We start from the raw sequence: 12319 nt of genomic DNA on the forward strand, positions 1-12319 counted from the left end.
TTGTTTTTTCCCTCTAAAAACAGAAATAAATAATTTTAAATAACAAATGGGCTTTGTTTACAAATGACTAACAATGTCTCATCCCATGTTCAAGAATGTCCTTTTTCTCAGTCATTTTACGTTATTTGAAAATAAAATAATCTCCAAAATATTTAAGGAACATTGCACTAATAATGGCGCTGACTAGGGGAAATGTTTCCGCTGTTCTTATTGCCAGTCTGCACGTTCAAACTAAAACAATGTAACTAATAATGGCATCTTTATGCTTTCATGAATAAAATAATGATAAAAATACTCTTTCAAAATGCCGATGTTTATTTAGTTATGGATCCATTACGAATTACTATGGGAATAAATATCACAATTACAGAAATATCCTCTATGTAGTTATTTGCAGAGAGTCACGTTATATGTTTTGATACACTGTAGGCCTACCGTAGACATGTTGAGTAATATGCTGTTAAAAGTGGTGTAGGTCTTGTTTATTTAAAGAGCATATTGAAGTTAGAAGTAATAGCCTACAACTATTTTAGCACCATTTCACACTGCTCTGAGACAAGCATTGGGACTGGTCTTGATGAATCAATGAGATTTTTATTTTCACTGAATCTCCGTTTGGGTATTGGTTAGACTAGAATTTGAATATTAACGTGTAGAAATGTTATGCTCTTCGTGTAACCTTTATTTAATTAGGCAAGTCCGTTAAGAACAAATTCTTATTTACAAGGACAGCCTACTCCTTCCTCCCTATCGGGGAATTGAACCCCGGTCTCCTGCAGGACACTGGATTCTTTAGCTAAATAGCCCAGTTCTGTGCTCCTGACCGTCACGTTGTACAGATCCATATTTTCCATTCCATCCTTACGGAATATTCTTTCAAAATGCAGATGTTTATGTAGTTATGGATCCATTACAAATGACTGAATAAATATAAGTGAATTACAGAAATATTGGAACAAAGTTGTCTAAGGAAGGTAAGCAAATTGTTGCTTACTGGAAAATACTTGTTCAAACACACAGTCATGTTGTACAGCGCCATTATGGCTATTAGTAGGGCTATATTTTGGCCTTTCTGCGCACCATTGGCCCAGCGTTTCTCTCCCTCTAAAAACGGAAATGAATGTTTTGGCCCTTATTGAGGTTACATTCGCTCTCTTTCATTTATTTGAAAATGAAATAACTTAAAATATCGTTATATATTATCAAGTTGATGACACAGTCATATAGCAGCACCTACATAAAGCTGAGTGACTCACTCATTCATGGCGTTGGATCAAAATAAATAAGTAACAATGTTCTTTCTGATTAGTCTTTTAATAAAGAAATGGTTTGGTTATCCTGACCTGGACACCATGTACAGTATTATAATAGCCCATTATGGGCCATTAGCAGGACAATACACCTTTATCAACACCTCTCTATATTTTGATACTTTGTTGATGGGATCTCCTGAGTGGATGGGGGCTCTCGCAGTGTAAAATGAGTTGCTACAAATGCAGGTTTGAGACCCATAAGGTGGGTTTTGGTTTTAATTTAGAATCCTGCAATCATCTTTATGTAATTATTGGCGGCGAGTTCTTATTTACAAGGACAGCCTACTCCTTTCTCCCCGTCGGGGAATAGAACCCCGGTCTTCCACGTACCCGCATTCTCTAGTACAGCCATTATTGAAGGTACTTCAGGTCCCCGAGAAAGTCTGGACAGGGCCTGCTCCCCCTTATTCAAGAAATTAGGCACTTTCCCATGTTTACTACAGTTTGTGTTGTAGGTTATATTTACTTGTCAGACTGCACAGTAGCCTAACAAATGCAGGTGGCTTATATCTTCTAAATGCTTTATTATCCAAACGTGAAAGCATATACGATACAGTACTGCATTTCTTCATCAGCGTCTTCATGCTTTCGTTAATAAAATAATGATAAAAACACTCTTTCAAAATGCAGATGTTGATTTAGTTATGAATCCATAAGGAATTACTATGGGAATAAATATCACTGAATTGCAGAAATATTGGAACAAAGTTGTCTAATGAAGGCAAACAAATTGTTGCTTACTGGAAAATACTCTTTCAAACACATGGTCACGTTGTACTGCGCCATTATTGCTATTAGCAAAATATTGTTATATATCGCCTTCCCACTGTGGACATCTATTTCAGCATCGTTTCGCGCTGCTCTGAGGCAAGCATGGAGAAACGCAAATGTTCAATTATATTCCATGATATTCTTAAGATGTACAGTTGACGTCGGCAGTTTACAAACACTTACGTTGGAGTCATTAACTCATTTTTCAATCACTCCATACATTTCTTGTTAACAAACTATAATTTTGGCAAGTCGGTTAGGATTACTACTTTGTGCATGACACAATTTTTCCAACAATTGTTTACAGACAGATTATTTCACTCATAATTCACTGCATCACAATTCCAGTGGGTCAGAAGTTTACATACACTAAGTTGACTGTGTCTTTAAACAGCTTTTTGATGTCATGGTTTGGGCTAATTGACATAATTTGAGTCAGTTGGAGGTGTACCTGTGGATGTATTTCAAGGCCTACCTTCAAACTCAGTGCCTCTTCGCTTACCATCATGGGAAAATCAAAAGGAATCAGCCAAGACCTCAGGAAATAAATTGTAGACCTCCACAAGTCTGGTTCATCCTTGGGAGCAATTTCCAAACGCCTGAAGGTTACCATGTACAAACAATACTACACATGGGACCACGCAGCCGTCATCCTGCTCAGGAAGGCACGTTCTGAAGATGCTGGCGGAAACAGGGTGGAGGAAACCGGTACAAAAGTATCTATAGCCACAGTAAAACAAGTTCTACATCGGCATAACCTGAAAGGCCACTTAGCAAGGAAGAAGCCACTGCTCCAAAACCGCCATAAAAAAGCCAGACTACGGTTTGCAACTGCACATGTGGACAAAGATTGTACTTTTTGGAGAAAAGCCTTCTGGTCTGATGAAACAAATATAGAGCTGTTTGGCCATAATGACATTTTGTTATGTTTGGAGGCAAAAGAGGGATGCTTGCAAGCCAAAGAACACCATCCCAACTGTGAAGCATGGGGGTAGCAACATCATGTCGTGGGGGTGCTTTGCTGCAGGAGGGAAAATTATGTGGATATATTGAAGCAACATCTCAAGACATCAGTCAGGAAATTAAAGCTTGGTCGCAAATGGGTATACGAAATGGACAATGACCCCAAGCATACTTCCAAAGTTGTGGCAAAATGGCTTAAGGACAACAAAGTAAAGGTATTGGAGTGGCCATCACAATGCCCTGACCTCAATCCTATAGAAAATTTGCAAGCAAGGAGGCCTACACACCTGACTCAGTTACACCAGTTATGTCAGGAGGAATGGGCCTAAATGTATAATTTTCTCAACTATTATTCTGACATTTCACATTCTTAAAATATAGTGGTGATCCTAACTTTTTTATTTTTTTATTTTTTTATTTCACCTTTATTTAACCAGGTAGGCTAGTTGAGAACAGGTTCTCATTTGCAACTGTGACCTGGCCAAGATAAAGCATAGCAGTGTGAACAGACAACACAGAGTTACACATGGAGTAAACAATTAATAAGTCAATAACACAGAGAAAAAAAGGGGAGTCTATATACAATGTGTGCAAAAAGCATGAGGAGGTAGGCGAATAATTACACTATTGCAGATTAACAATGGAGTGATAAATGATCATGTACAGGTAGAGATATTGGTGTGCAAAAGAGCAGAAAAGTAAATAAATAAAAACTGTGGGGATGAGGTAGGTGAAAATGGGTGTGCTATTTACCAATAGATTATGTACAGCTGCAGCGATCGGTTAGCTGCTCAGCTAGCTGATGTTTGAAGTTGGTGAGGGAGATAAAAGTCTCCAACTTCAGCGATTTTTGGAATTCGTTCCAGTCACAGGCAGCAGAGTACTGGAACGAAAGGCGGCCGAATGAGGTGTTGGCTTTAGGGATGATCAATGAGATACACCTGCTGGAGCGCGTGCTACGGATGGGTGTTGCCATCATGACCAGTGAGCTGAGATAAGGCGGAGCTTTGCCTAGCATGGCCTTGTAGATGACCTGAAGCCAGTGGGTCTGGCGACGAATATGTAGCGAGGGCCAGCCGACTAGAGCATACAAGTCGCAGTGGTGGGTAGTATAAGGTGCTTTAGTGACAAAACGGATGGCACTGTGATAAACTGCATCCAGTTTGCTGACCTAAAACAGGGAATTATTGCTTGGATTAAATGTCAGGAATTGTGAAACTGAGTTTAAATATATTTGGCTAAGGTGTATGTAAAGTTCTGTCTTCAACTGTATGTGTTGACTGAATATAAGCAAGTGATGTCTGCTTAATAATCAAGTTAGCTTTCTCCAGAAATAAATAATTATAAATAACGAACTGGATTGATTTAGAAATTAGTGAGAATGTTTCACCCCATGTTCAAGAATGGCTTTTTTCTCACCCACTCTAGCTTAAATGAAAACGAGATCTCCAAATATCGTTACTTTTTAAACAAAGTGATTTATTAATTAACTTTGAATTATATGGAAGCCCCTTAGATATTTTCACAGGTCCTAACAGAAAATGACCCTTTGATATTAATTTAGAGTCCTCCAATCCTCTAAATGTTATTATTGGGTGAGAGTCACGTCATTGATTAGATATACTTTAGGCCTACCATAGGTGAAATTAGTATTTGTTACACTACAATTAGGCTGTGGAAATGTTGTGCCCCTTAGATATTAATTTAGAATTCTCCAATCCTCTTATGCTGTAACATACTCCCAACCACCACGCACTATTTTCCATTCCATCCTCATGGAAACCCAGAGTTTTTCGGGATAGAAACACCAAAATATTAATCAACTTAATTAAGCCAAATTTCTTCAATTCTAATCCAATCTACTATGTTATTACAAAAAAAGGTTTTACATTTTCTAGTTATGCCAATATGGGAGACTATCAAATGCTTCTCAAAGTTGCCCTCTGGTGTTCAAACTAGCACTAACTTGCATTAATGTAAAAAATAGCAGCCCGCACGCAGGGTGTGCTGCAGTATGACACAACTTTGAAAGGAGGAACCGCTGTAGAAGCTATTAAGGAGCCTTTTGAACCTTGACTTGGTGCTCTGGTACTACTTGCCATGCGGTAGCAGAGAAAACAGTCTATGACTTGGGTGACTGGTGTCTCTGACAATTTTATGGGCTTTCCTCTGACACCGCCTATTATATAGATCCTGGATGGCAGGAAGCTTGGCCCCAGTGATGTACTGGGCTGTATGCACTACCCTCTGTAGCGCCTTACGGTCAGATGCAGAGCAGTTGCCAGACCAGACGGTGATGCAACCAGTCATGATGCGCTCGATGGTGCAGCTGTAGAAGTCTCATAAGGGGGAAAAGGTTTTGTTGAGCCCTCTTAATGACTGTCTTGGTGTGTTTGGGTCATGATAGTTCATTGAAGTGGACACCAAGGAACTTGAAACTCTTGACCCGCTCAACTCCAGCCCTGTTGATGTTAACGGTGGCCTGTTTTTCCTGTAGTCCACGATCAGCTCCATTGTTTTGCTCACATTGAGGGGGAGGTATTGCACGTTTACATATTGCACGTTTATTTTCTTCTCCAACACTGTGTTTTTGCATTATTTAAACCAAATTGAACATGTTTCATTATTTATTTGAGACTAAATTGATTTTTATTTGTTTTAAATTCATTTGAAATAATAGTGTTCATTCAGTATTGTTGTAATTGTCATTATTACAAATATATATAAAATCGTCCAATTAATCGGTACTGGCTTTTTTTGGTCCTCCAATAATCGGTATCGGTTTCAGTGTTGAAAAATCCTGATCGGTCGACCTCTAATATCTACGTACGGTCACTGTGGGGAGGACATCGTCGATGCACTTATTGATGAAGTCGGTGACTGAGGTGGTATACTCCTCAATGCCATTGGATGAAACCTGGAACATATTTCAGTCTGTGCTAGCATAACAGTCCTGTAGCGTAGCATTTGTGTCATCTGATCATTTCCGTATTGAGCGAGTCACCGGTACTTCCTGCCTTAGTTTTTGCTTGTAAGCAGGAATGAGGAGGCTAGAATTATAGTCAGATTTGCCAAATGGAGGGCGGGGGAGAGCTTTGTATGCATCTCTGTGTGTGGAGTAAAGGTGATCTAGAGTTTAATTTAAAAAAAATGTTTTTATTACCTCTTGTTGACATGCTGATAAAAATTTGGTCAAACTGATTTAAGTGTGTCTGCATTCAAATCCCCGGCCTCTAAGAGCGCCGCTTCTGGATGGTTGGACGCTTCTCCCCGTCACGGATGCCATGGTTGCCCTTAGTTTGAAGATGTCATCTGGAGACAGATGTTTTCTCCATCTCCTTAGCTATCATACTCTAATTCTACTGATTTCAAAACTCTGTCCTCCAGAAAATGGAGAGCAACCCCCTGTATATAACCTTTTTTATTTTTATGTAAATGTGTTACTTTTTGATTGATTAGATAAAAAAAAAAGTTTTATTTAATAAATATTTGATTAACTCTCGAACTACATTGTTGGTTAAGGGCTTGTAAGTAAGCATTTCACAGTAAGGTCTACACCTGTTGTATTCTGCACATGTGACAAATAAAATTTGATTTGATTTATACAGTTGTACTAAGCAATATATTAAAAAAAAGCTGTGATTGGTTTACCTACACACAATAACAAGCTCAAATAGACAGAAGTGTACTATATAGCAGACCAATCTGAAATCATCTCGGCATGTCCAGCCCACAGAAAAAGGAAGGTTGCTTCCTTGTTCTGCGACTAAACCAAATAAGCTCCGAATTTGAACAATTTAATTCGTATTTACAGATGGCATACACGTTTGTCTATTAAGGTACATGAAATTTCACATGTACCTGAAGGCATTTAAATGCATTTTGAATTTGTATATATTTTTTTTACGTTGAAATTTTGGCTAATTTATTACAAATAAAAAACATATTACATTTACATAAGTACTCAGACCCTTTTACTCAATACTTTGTTGAAGCACCTTTGGCAGCGATTACAGCCTGGAGTATTCTTGGGTATGACTACAAGCTTTCCACACCTGTATTTGGGGACTTTCTCCCATTCTTCTCTGCTAATCCCCTCAAGCTCTGTCAGGTTGGATAGGGGTGTTGCTTCACAGCTATTTTCAGGTCTCACCAGAGATGTTTGATCGGGTTCAAGTCCGGGCTCCGACAGTGCCACTCAAAGACATTCAGACAATTGTCCTGAATCCACTCCTGTGTTGTCTTGGCTGTGTGCTTAGGGTCGTTGTCCTGTTGGAAGTTAAACCTTCGCCCCAGTCTGAGGTCCTGAGCGTTCTGGAGCAGGTTTTCATCAAGGATCTCTCTGTACTTTGCTCCGTTCATCTTTCCCTCAACATGATGCTGCCGTCACCATTCTTCATCGTAGGGATGGTCCCAGGTTTCCTCCAAACATGACACTGCATTCAGGCCAAATAGTTAGATCTTGGTTTCATCAGACCAGAGAATCTTGTTTCTCATGGTCTGAGTGTCTTTAGGTGCCTTCTGGCAAACTCCATTGCGGCTGTCATGTGCCTTTTACTGAGGAGTGGCGTCCGTCTGGCCACTACCATAAAGACCTCATTGGTGCAGTCATGCAGAGATGGTTGTCCTCCTGGAAGGGTTTTCCATCTCCACAGAGGAACTCTAGAGTCAATCAGAGTGACCATCAGGTTCTCGGTCACATCCCTGACCAAGGCCCTTCTCCCCCGATTGCTCAGTTTGGCTGGGTGGCCAGCTCTAGGAAGAGTCTTGGTGGTTCCAAACTTCTTCCATTTAAGAATGATGGATGCCACTGTGTTATTTTGGTGACCTTCAATGCTGCAGAAATGTTTTGGTACCCTTTCCCAGATCTGTGCCTCGACACAATCCTGTCTCGGATCTCTACGGACAATTCCTTCAACCTCATGGCTTAGTTTTTGCTCTGACATGCACTGTCAACTGTGGGACCTTAGATAGACCGGTGTTTATTTGCCAAATCATGTCCAATCAATTGAGTTTACCACAGGGGGACTCCAAGTTGTAGAAACATCTCAAGGATGATCAATGGAAACAGGATGCTCAATTTTGAGTCTCATAGCAAAGGGTCTGAGTACTTATGTAAATAAACTATTTCAGTTAGTATTTATTTTTTATTTTTCAAAGAATTAAAAACCTGTTTACATTTTTCATTATGGGGTGTTGTGTGTAGATTGCTGAGGATTTGTATTTATTTGCATTTTAGAATGAGGCTATAAAGTAACAAAAAGTGGAAAAATTCATGGCGTCTGAATACTTTCCGAAGGCACTGTGCGCTGAGTGTACCAAACATTATGAACACCTATAGACTGGGCAGGTGAATCCAGGTGAAATATATGATCCATTATTGATGTGACTTGTTAAATCACCTTCAATCAGTGTGGACGAAGGGGAGACGATAGGTTAAAGAAGGATTTTTAAGCCTAGAGACAATTGAGACGTGTTGTATGTGTGCCATTGAGGGTGAATGGGCAAGATAAAATATTGAATTGCCTTTTAACGGGGTATGATAGTAGGTGCCAGGTGATAGTAGGTGTCAAGAACTGCAACACTGCTGGGTTTTCATGGTCAACAGTTTCCTGTGTGTCAAGAATGAGCCACCTCCCAAAAGACATCCAGCCAACTTGACACAACTGTGGGAACCGGGGTCAACGTGGGCCAGCATCCCTGTGGAATGCTTTCAACACCTTGTAGAGTCCATTCACCAACCAATTGAGGCTGATCTGATGCCAAAAGTGGCGGTGCAACTCAATATTAGGAAGGTGTTCTTAATGTTTTCTATACTTGGTGTATAAGTTAATGGATAGATGTAAGCAAGGTTACCACCCTATTACTTACACCAATCCAACCGTTTCAGATCTGTGATTACTTCAAGAAAGGTGGACTGGAAATGGATCCTTATTTCTGAACTATTCAAACAGGGCCTTCATTATTTTGCCGGCATTCAAAATTCACTCGCCTCTCCCCTCCTGTACCGTGTAGGTGGGAGCGGCGTGTGGACCCCATGGGCAGGGTGTACTTCGTGGACCACATCACCCGGACCACCACGTGGCAGCGCCCCACGCAGGAGTCTGTGCGCAACTATGAGGAGTGGCAGCACCAGCGCAGCCAGCTGCAGGGGGCCATGCAGCAGTTCAACCAGAGGTTCATTTTTGGGGTATGACACAGGCTACTTTGCAAAACTCTATTCTTCCTCCCAAAGTGTGCACTTCCCTGCACTGACACAATCCTAAATTGTGGAGATCTGAGATTATTTGGAAGGTGGAAGCAATATGGTGAAACTTAGCCTTAGAATCTCCTAGCTTATCAAAGTGGCAAGTTGAACCTATTACCAAATTGCTTACACCTGTCAAATCATCTCAGATCTCAACAAGTGTATATTGTCTAAGGGTGGATTTGGGATTGGGCCACTGTCGTGACATGACCTTGATTAATCTCAGGACTGTTGTCTCTCACTAACTATGTTTAATTGTTACCCGTTTTTAAATTCATCGTGTAAAACAATTAACAATTTTGGGCACCATGGAAAAAGTTGTTTAAAGAGTTACCGTCTCCTGAATTAAACTCTAGAAGGTATAGATCTATTTATTTATTATCTAACAGTCAACTTATTAATCATCACCTCATCATATCATCATTCTGAACGTTGTATCCTCCTTGCATCTGCAAAAAACCCAGCCTTATGATTCAGCACTACACAAATTGGTTTAATTATTTATTATCTAACTCAATAATAAAGGATAAACACATACACGGAGATAGATTATTGACTTGAAACTTAATACGAAGCAAACGGGTCCCTAGCGGACTGAAAGGTAGTTCGATGGATATTCATTCGGCGTGCTTGTAAGGCTCTGATTTTCCACGAGGTCACAATGTCCTCCTTAGTTGCCCATGGCTCCAATACTTGTCATGTTGTCTTGAACAGAGCTACAGCATGGATTTTTAGGCCAGTCAGCCCTCTCTTAACAAAAACACTTTCATAATTGTTCATATGCCCAACGTATTGAATGAAAACTTTGTGCATATAGTGCGTATACTTTTCATGTTACAGTATATCCTCATCATTTTAATGACATCACAAAATAACAGCCTATATGACATTTGTTTTCTGTAGATCATCTGACAATTCCCCACGTTCTTATGTTAGAAATATTGATCCAGTATTCACTTTTTAACGTGTTAGTTTCGGCGGGTGTCTGTTAACAAAGGACATTCCTTTCGCCAATACTGGAAGGGAAAATCGAGTCCTCTGATAATTACATATACGACAGGATGTGAGTTGTCAACCCCCACACAGGTTCCCTCCCTTCTACAATTGTAAAGAAGCATTATTCAACACATGTACTGTGAACTCTTTCACCTCCTTGTTTCTCCATTATAGCTCCAGGATCAGCAAATAGCTGCAGCAAACAAAGAGTTTGACCCACTTGGGCCGCTGCCACACGGCTGGGGTAAGTGGCACATTCCACGACAATGCGTTTCAACTGTAACTTATGTCACTATGCTTGGAAAGTGCAGACACAACATCAAAAGGTGAACATTGCCCAGAAATGCCTTTGCCAGTTTTGGAGGCAGCGTTATGTTTGCTAGCACAGGGCAGTGTTATAGCTAACTAACTATACATTGTTTTTGCCCCACCGTTTGGTTAGTTAGCAAGCTAGCTTCAATTACTTCCAGTTAGTTAGCAACTGCTCACACTTTCACTTTACCCCCAAAATTGACGTTTCCAGTTTGTTTTATTTTGACAGATTAGGATTCAATTAACTTTCTAAGCATACAACTGCAATGGAAATCTATATGTGGTACGATGAGGGATTCTAAAGCTTACTCTATGCTTACCAGTTGACACAATTTGCAGAAATGTTGTAAAGTTTTTGTTAGTGTTGGTGTTCGGCAGTTTTTTTCCCCCGGCTGTTCGAGTGCATATTTTTTTCTTGAGGTAAGCTGAAGTTCGGTAGTCAACGTCTACGCCCCTTTGTCTGTGAGTGGTCAACAATAAGGATTCTTCAATTAAATGTTTGTTGTCATTCAATGAGAGGAGACTACTTTTTATTTTTTTTAGCTTGAGAAATATTTACCCAAACATCTTAGTTAGATCTAATATTGTGAGAATGAAGACCGCCTCAGCAAAAACTTCAATTGATAATTTTTTTCATTTATCTTAATTGTTTCTGGCTATTTTTAGGAAGTTTTACTGGGTATGTTATTGATACAGTAGGGCTGGGTGATATGGCCACGGTATATATCACAGTATTTTTAAAGAAAAAATGGACGGTATGACGGTATATGACAATATTTTTATTTTTTGAATAATAAAAGTACTACATTTGCTTTATGAGTAGTGAGTGATCCTAGGGTGGTTAACACATATATTCTAAGTGATATCAATGAGTCTTTGTCCATTCTGATTTGTTTTATACTGTTCAATTCAACTTCAACCAAAACAAATTTCAGCACTTTTATCATTTCTGTGTTTCCTGCACTCAATTGAAGTGGTGGAAAAAGTACCCAATTGTAATATATATATGCCATTTAGCAGACGCTTTTATCCAAAGCGACTTACAGTTGTCATACTTGAGTAAAAGTAAAGATACGTTAATAGACATTTACTCAAGTAAAAGTGAGTCACCCAGTGAAATACTGCTTGAATAAAAGTCTAAAAGTATTTACTTTTAAATATACTTAAGTATCAAAAGTAAATGTAATTGATAAAATGTACAAGTATAAATAATTTCAAATTCCTTATATTAAGCATACCAGATGGCACCGTTTTCTTGTTTGTATTTTTATTTTAGGATAGCCAGGGGCACACTCTGACATTTACAAACAAAGCATTTGTGTTTAGTGAGTCCTCTAGATCAGAGGCAGTAGATGACCAGGGATGTTCTCTTGACAAGTATGTGAATTTGACCATTTACCTCTCCTGCTAAGCATTCAAAATGTAACGAGTACTTTTAGGTATCAGGGAAAATGTATGGAGTAAAAATTACAGTATTTTCTTTAAGAATGTATTGAAGTAAAAGTTGTCAAATAAAAATTGTAAAGTACAGATACCAAAACAAATGATTTGAGTAGTAATTGAAAGTATTTTTACTTGGGAAAATAATCTAGGGCTTATTTTTAACCAAATGTTGCAATCGCAATTTGACTTGCTAATTAGAGCAAAACTGTTGGAATCATGGGAATATAATGACTATTCTAATTCTATAGAATATAATAGTGGGCACTTGGAATAC

The 12319-nt window shown here is 39.1% G+C and overlaps 1 protein-coding gene across 1 annotated transcript in view; it reads left to right on the top strand.

Moving 5' to 3' along the window:
* Nucleotides 1-12319, top strand: part of LOC124003088 (E3 ubiquitin-protein ligase Itchy-like) — a 61351-nt gene that overhangs the window by 24995 nt on the left and 24037 nt on the right. The window contains exons 10-11 of the mRNA XM_046311138.1: nucleotides 9063-9237; nucleotides 10465-10534. Coding sequence (XP_046167094.1) covers nucleotides 9063-9237; nucleotides 10465-10534 — 245 coding nt within the window. The remainder of the gene's footprint in view (nucleotides 1-9062; nucleotides 9238-10464; nucleotides 10535-12319) is intronic.

This window comes from Oncorhynchus gorbuscha, linkage group LG18 (assembly GCF_021184085.1).
Source record: "Oncorhynchus gorbuscha isolate QuinsamMale2020 ecotype Even-year linkage group LG18, OgorEven_v1.0, whole genome shotgun sequence".
Lineage (NCBI taxonomy): Eukaryota > Metazoa > Chordata > Actinopteri > Salmoniformes > Salmonidae > Oncorhynchus > Oncorhynchus gorbuscha.